Consider the following 7,895-nt stretch of genomic DNA (forward strand, 5'->3'; position numbering starts at 1 on the left):
CCTAAGTCTGAAATAAATGACTCAAAAACAAAAATTGGAGCAGACACCAGGCTGATAAATAGCAATTGGGCCGGAAAGGGAACAGAGAGAAAGCCACCAAAGTGAACAAATCAAAGGGCCGCAGGCGTGTTTGAGCCGGCTTGCAGGGCCACCGTCACGTGACTCGAGCGCCGGCGGAGGTGGGAGGGGAACAGAGACTGATCACACTGTTACAGAGGCACTTGTACCCCTGTTGGACAGGGCAGGGCACACAGACTGGGAGTGCTAATTCTCCCATCCCGTTTGACTTTTTAGCAGACACCAGAAAAAATCAAGTCGCTCAGAATCTCAGCTGCTTCTCCAGCCGTAGTCGGACCGGCAAGACGCAGTGCTGAGAGGGTACAGTCTGCGCGCCGAGGGAGACCTCCGGAGGGGGAGGTGCCACTGGGAGTGGTCGCCCCCAGGAGCCTCCGATTTGGGGCAGGTATCCGCAAAGCCCCACAGGGGTGGGCACCAAATATGTACTGGCATAAATAAATGCAGGCAGATATTAAAGAATATATACAGCTTTAATGATTAAATAAACTTACAGAACTGAAGTTCCCGTGTAGCACAGGAGGCAAGAAAAAGGGCCCGTGCAGGCTCCGAGCACCCAATTTATCAGTCAATATTCGCCCGAGGCAAACCCACCCCCTAACGGGCTGGCTTAACCCTCCTACTCATGTAAATATTTTTTCCTTTCTCAGGTCTTTTATGGGATTGAAGACTAGATAGTCATAGTTACTTTCCTCTCAAGACTTAGACAACTTGTTTTTAATATAAGCCTTAGGCTCCTTAGGATAGGATAAGTATTGAAACATTTAGTATATATTTCTTGTTTAATGTTGTTCATGCGGATTGTAATTCTAATTTTTATGTATTTTTGCCTCTTATTTTCCCTGGTCTGGACAATGCTTGGTATTTGTTCTTATTGTTTATAGCTTTGTATTAGACTTAGAACTCTCCTATTTAGACAAAAGGGGGAGGTGTTGTGGGAACTCCTTCACCCAATAGCCTTTATGATACCAACCCACTTACGGCAAGATCTCATGTACTATAAATGCAGACAAAAAGCATGCATGACCCTTTCTTCTGGATTCAATTCCAGTTCCCAGTACATGTAGAGGACTGTGGATCACTACCCTTACTGTGAGTTTATCTCCAAATAAACCTTTGTTATACTCCATTCTTCACTATTGTGGAACTCTTTGGTACTAATATATGTGTCAAATTTTTGTATTGTTCTTGTACGTGTAGGTGGCATATAGCAAGAGAAACCTGAAAAACAAACCAACCTTAAATGTTTAATCTAGCCTTGCTTTGCTGACTGCAACTATCCTAATTCTTACCTTCTTTTCCAGCCTTAGTTTCAGACTCATATTTTGAATTGGATACTTTTTGGTTGGAAGATATTAGTGTGATCTTCTTTGTGTTGATAGTGTTCAAGATCAAGCTCATTTCATTTATTTACTTCAGATTGAAAGGTAAATATGATGGGAATGGTGACTGTTCAAAAGATTTAGTTCATGTGACTGATGCTCAGATGTCTAGAAGGTGTCCTTCTGTCTTAGTAAGTATAAGAAAAATCAAATGAAGAACTGCATGTTTTATAATGGCTGATAGTTTATAGCCTTCATTTTATAAATATTGGGGCTTTAACTGGTAACAGTGTTGATACCTCACACACTGTACAGTTCTTAACACACAATTAAAAAAACCCTCCCAGGTAGTTTCATCAAACATTCTAGAGAGCTTCTGTATACTGAGCTTTCGCAAGAACTGTGTAATTTTTTTTTAAATTTGATCTCTGACAGTTTACAGTAAAATTTTAAAGGGTACAAATAGACATTTCATCTTTAATAGTTTTCTCCTTTAAAACCATGAAAAATCCCTTAAGGAACAGACAAGCAACATTTATAAACTTTTGTTCACGAATGCTACACATTTAAAACATTCGCTAACTCTTGTCTGTAGCTAAAAGTACTGCCTTTACTGTACAAGCATAATTTACATATGGACATAGATGAGAGTATAGAACTTCTATCCAAGAAGAAAAACTTCTATAATAAATTCTTGTAATTTATCAATAATATACAGTCCATTAGAAATGTACACAGATAGGACTGGTGACATGAGTCAACAGTTATGAGCACTTTCTGCTCTTTTTGAAATTATTTGTTCTGAGAATTTCATATATGAGTACTATATTTATGTCATTTCCTGTAGAAGGAACATAGGTACCTGTGATCACTGACAAGAATGAGGGAAGCCAAGGATGTTAAATACAAATGGTTTACTCTTTAAAGAAGGATGTGTACTACCTGATTTCTGTTTGAGTGTTTGGGAGCTGAGGTGATTAATACCTTTTGACCTCTTATCTGTCTGAAAAACCAAGTGACACCAAACAGATCCCCATACTCTTTCCTTGAGCCTGTTCATCATAGCCAGTCTATAGTGTGATCCTCCCTAAAACCCTTATCATGAACTTTTGCTATTATGAATCTGATTCCTTAATATATAGAACCTATCTTTACAGATGTCACTTGTAGTTTACAAGAGTTTTAATATAATCATGTTTTATGTTTTGTTGTGCACCTGGAATTGAGCTAGTTATCATCTGGAAACTTTTTCCAAATTCAGCTGTGCTTAAATATGCCAAAATAAACTACCCAAGTGCAACTTTCAGATGTTTGGAGCAACACTGACTACTGAGTCGTGTTGAACCAAACTGCCTATTTCTCACATGGAAATCAATACTTTGCTGAACTTGATAGTAGTAGAGACCCCCGAGCAACTGAAACCCAAGTTGAGGGACTGAGCGCTCAGAAAAAGTAAAAAAAAAAATTCTTCACACAGAAACAGGTGTTAGGAGTTTGGTTCTCTTACCAAGGAGTTGCAACCACAAATATACATGATTTCTTATCAGTCTTTTGAGACAAAGCATTTGATACAATCATTGAAATGTTTGTTAATATACAGAGGAGCAAAATAATCAGAACAACAGTTCTGTAACTCTGTACAAGTAATTATATTTGTACAATACTTTACCTGAACAAAGAACCACAGATTTTGATAATTGGAAGTTCAAGAGAGCTCATGTGAACTGAGCCCACGAAAGGTGAGATAAAAAGTCTGTCAATTATTTTGTGAACTGGAGTACAGTAATGTATATTTGGACCCTCTCAGGAGATTGACCTAAGGATACATTTGTCCATAAATTCCATGCCATATCATTATGCTATTATTTTTAGTACTTGGTTTTAAGATTCTTTTTGTACATTTACCAGACTGTAGAAACCCCTTAGTCATTAAAATAGCCTATTCCATGGTGGTTATGGGAAATTTATTCTCTTTTGATATCAGACAATTTCTTTGTGATATGTCCAATAGTGATTCTGAAAAAAATATATGTTGTAAGCTGTTTCTCTCTCTTCCAAAGACTAAAAGTCTAAACTGTGTTATATTTTCTAAAGTATATTTCTAGTCACTTCAAAAGTCTTATACCTCCTTTTCTGGAAGGTAATATGAAGATTAAGTATCCCATGGATAAATATTCAGTAATTTATAAAGGAAACACTTATGTACTATCTGTTCAGCTTAGGAATAGAGTATTGAGCAGGGTCTTAGCAGCTCAAAGATGAGAGTGTGCTTTCTGTGGCACTGAAGGGGCTGACTACTTCTGATTTCAGAATCTGCGGCTCCACTTCAGTCCCTTATTTCAGCTAATGCTATTCTCATAGCTACCTTTGCCCAAGATTGAATCTGGTGATGATTCCTATGACCTAAGCTGTCTCCAGTCCCCATGGAAACTGATTTTGTGCTAGGTTATGTTGTTAGCTCTGGTAGTCTTACAACTCCAACTGAGATATCCTAGTCACAAAGCAAGCCTGATTCTTCAGTTCTACCTATGAGATGAATAGGAATGGGATAATGATGCCCACCTTTTCAGATAATTGTTCTTAGGCTACTTACTGTCTCACACTGCTAAGCTCCTTTGGTTGATCCTAACTCTCTCTGTTCTAGGACATGTACCTGGACGCAAAGTATGTTCCTGTATATTTAACATGCTTGTAATACTCACACAATTCACTTGTTCCCTAGTATCCATTTTAATATTTATTCCTGTGCTTCTGCAAGGATGGACCAAAGGTAAATATTATTAATGGTGATATCATATCTTTAGTTCTCTTATTTTCCTGGATATATGTCTCTTTGGGATTGTTGTGTGAAACTTTCACCATTATTAGGAGGATCTGTGGTTTGGCTGTAATCTCAAAGGATCACACTATCACAGAGTGTTGGGGGAGGCAACAACTAAAGCTTCCAGCACATTCAGCTGTGTTGGGAAACAGATTCATCTGTGCCTACCACAAGAAAAACAGTTTCAGAAAATATTGTTGAATCAACTCTCATTTGTTTTAAATACTTTCTCATCATTTAATAGTCAATATACACATATGATTAGAGGTTTAAAAACTTTAGCACTTTTTATCTTAGGATCTATACTGAAAATAAATGAAATATAAATAGTTTTTATTTAATTCTAATAGTATTTCCCTTATATGCATGAGGCTTTTGTGCTTTAAAATGCTTCTGTAAATTTATTAAATATGAAATATTGTGACTATGTAGAAGTGAATTTGTGATGAATATAATAACACTAAAATATGCTTTTGATGATACTTTATTCTTTAATGGCTTATAGGGGAAATGTGTATACAGAATTTTTAACAGTAATCAGTGAAGAGCAAGACTATGTATTAATATACACATTTCTTCCAAAACAAAAGAGAACTTCAGAATCAAAATGGTCCCCATTGGGGCTCTTTTTGTTTTCTTGTTTTCTGACCTCTTGCTGGATAGGCCTTGGATCATAGAATACATAGGCCTGTACTTATACTATTCTCATGCAAAATTCTTCCTTAGAATTTTTTTTTAATTTTTGCTTTTGTTTCTCGAGACAGGGTTTCTCTGTGTAACAGTCCTATCTGTCTGGAACTCACTTTGTAGACCAGGCTGACCTTGAAGTGACTGAGATCCACCTTTTTCTGCCTCCCAAGGGCTGGAATAAAAGCAGAAAATTAATTTTCCTATGATTTTATCACTAAAGACAAACAAACTGCATTTATATTCACAATTGAGTACCCAGAAAATAAAGAAACTAGACCAAACTACTCTGAATGCCTTCATTCAAGTAACTATTTATTATAACCTGTAAAGATTCTGTAGGAGAAAGTATGAAGAGCAGAGACATAATATAGATCACCTCAGGAATTTCATGAGCCATCAGAGTTTAATTTCTCCTGATTATAAGTGGTCTTTCAGCCTTAATGGCTACTGTAGTCAGATATTATGGATGGATTAATGAGCTGGATCACATGATGGTACATAGATACCTTTATAAGCACCTTATCAAGGTATCACTTTGCATATCACTAACAATGAATAAGAAATTCTTTGCTATTCACTTATATAAGTGTGTGCATGCGTGCATATGTATGTATGTGTGTGGATGTGTTATTACATTTTATCGTGTCTATGGCTCATAAAATGTTTTTCTGGCATTCTGAAGGTCATCATGCCTTTACACGTTGTTGATCATTTTCTTTGCTGTCCACAAACATTTCTGTCTCCTGCAATTCTACATAATCATTCTGCTGTCTACTGTGACTTTGAGGTCATATTTATTAAATCTTTGCTCCTGGTTTTTCTTTTAGAAATCTTATAAACTCAGGTCTTTGCTTTACAATTTAATCTGCTGGGTTCATTTTTTATAGATTCCAAAACAAGGTATTAATTTCATCTGTGTGGACACCCAGTCTTCTATTCACTGAAGAGACTGTCCTGTTCCGTTGTGTGTTCTCAGTGTCTTGACAACCTCAGTTGAAAATACACACTTACATTCATTTAAGTTATCTCTATTTTATTCCTATAGGTCTGTTTTAATGCCAGTTCCATTATAATTTCATTATTACTGTCACTTTGTATTTGGACAAGTAAGAAGTGCCTTTAAGCTAGCTATTTGTTTACAGAATTCCTTTGGCTTTTTTTGGGGGGGGCTCATAGACTGATGAAATTTTAGGATTGTTTTCCTTTCATTTTGGGACTGGGTTTCACTACTGGGTAAGATTGGGACCATAAGACTGTATCCTGTTACACAAATGTATTTGCATGTTTGCTTGACTTCAGACATGAGAATGTACTAGGACTTCTGTCCACCAAAATACAAATTCTTAATGTTTATCCATTCTAAACAGTGCACCATAGTGTAGAAATACAGGTTCTATGGGTTGTAAAAGAGTTAATGTGAATTTCTTCTTTGAAGCAAAGTTTCTGAACAGAATCCTTTCAAATATGACTGCTGCATAATTGAAATCCAGGACTACAATGAATGCAGAACACTTCTGTTGTAAAGACTGACAGTGTTTGTATTGGGCTGACTTTGCTTTCTGATTTCTCTTTCCACTATGACTGGAATACCTTCTATTAGGGAGCCAGGGTGTTCTGTACCTCTCTCTTTGTATCTTAAAGGGTCTATGACTTTCACTTGCTTAGTTCACATTTTCTCTTTAGCTACTCTAGTACAGATATATATTTCTTGTTTTATTTCTTAATTTTATAGGTACTAAAAACTGGTTTTATCCATCTGTCTTCTTGGACTCTGCCTTAACATTATTATTATTATTATCATTATCATTATTTATTGTGTGATTTTCAAAACAGGACCTCTATGTGTAGCCCTTCTGTCTGTCCTGAAACTTGCTCTACAGCACAGGCTAACCTCAGAGATACACCTAAGACAGCAAAACGCTAGAATTAAAGGAATGCACCTCAACCAAACCAGACTTGGCAAAACGGGTCAGGTGTCTTTCCATCTTACACCACTCTGTGTCTTCTTTATTTTCACATCAGCTAGTGAAAGTCTCTGCTTTTAAGAGGTTATATTATTAGATTGTGTCCACCAAAATAGTTTTCTTATTTTAGGGTTTATAGCTTTAATGACATCAGAAGACTCATTCTCCATATAATGTAACATATTTCCAGGGAGTAGGTTTGGGTATTTTGGAGGTCAATTCTGTTGATTACAGTATGGCCTTCAAATACTTATATCTTTCTTAAACACAAATTCCATTCAACTCATTCTACGGTTCTCCCAGATTTTTATCTTATTGCAGAATCAAATCAAAGTTGGCAATTACAAATAATAGCAAATGAATATAAAATACATATTATATATAGTTGTAAGACTTGGTTGAATCAATCCTTTGTAAGTAGCAGATTAAATTGTTTTATTTTGCAATTTCTTTCTTTTTCTTTGTTTTTTCCTTCTTTCTTTATTTCTGTCCTTTCTTTTTTGATACAGAATTTCTTATGTAACAGAGGCTGGACCCAATCCCCTCTTCCTCATCCTTCTGAATGATGATTACAGGCATTTATCACCATATTCATACCTGAGGAATCCTAAGAAGTGGTGAAATGATATTAAGTGATTATCATTTATCTTCTCTTTATCTAGTACATAACATTATATTTGTCTAATTCTTGAATTTCTTAGTTTCTATTTCAGATCCCCTATATTCCTTATACAAAATCTGGATCAAGGATTTAGAAACGGTGATATATTTTCTGATGACAATTGGGCTTATTACAAGCATTGCAATATTATGGACATACAGAAAAAGTAAGTAAACAAGAGTCATTCTATTAAGAGCAACACAGATCTTTTCATCTCTTAAAGTTCTTGCTTTATAATTTATTAGCCAAGGTTCACTCAGTTTCTTGAGAGAAGACAAGTTAATTCCCAGACTGTTTTTTTTCTGATCCAATTTATTTATTTATTTATTTATTTATTTATCACCTCTTTATATTTGGTAACT

At 35.8% G+C, this 7,895-nt stretch overlaps 1 protein-coding gene across 1 annotated transcript in view; it reads left to right on the forward strand.

The window, feature by feature from the left end:
* The window catches only part of LOC101989562 (selection and upkeep of intraepithelial T-cells protein 2-like), a 45,914-nt gene that overhangs the window by 26,439 nt on the left and 11,580 nt on the right, over window positions 1-7,895 (forward strand). The window contains exon 6 of the mRNA XM_005353632.1: window positions 1,380-1,588. Coding sequence (XP_005353689.1) covers window positions 1,380-1,588 — 209 coding nt within the window. The remainder of the gene's footprint in view (window positions 1-1,379; window positions 1,589-7,895) is intronic.

The sequence above is a fragment of the Microtus ochrogaster genome, chromosome 10 (assembly GCF_000317375.1).
Source record: "Microtus ochrogaster isolate Prairie Vole_2 chromosome 10, MicOch1.0, whole genome shotgun sequence".
NCBI lineage: Eukaryota > Metazoa > Chordata > Mammalia > Rodentia > Cricetidae > Microtus > Microtus ochrogaster.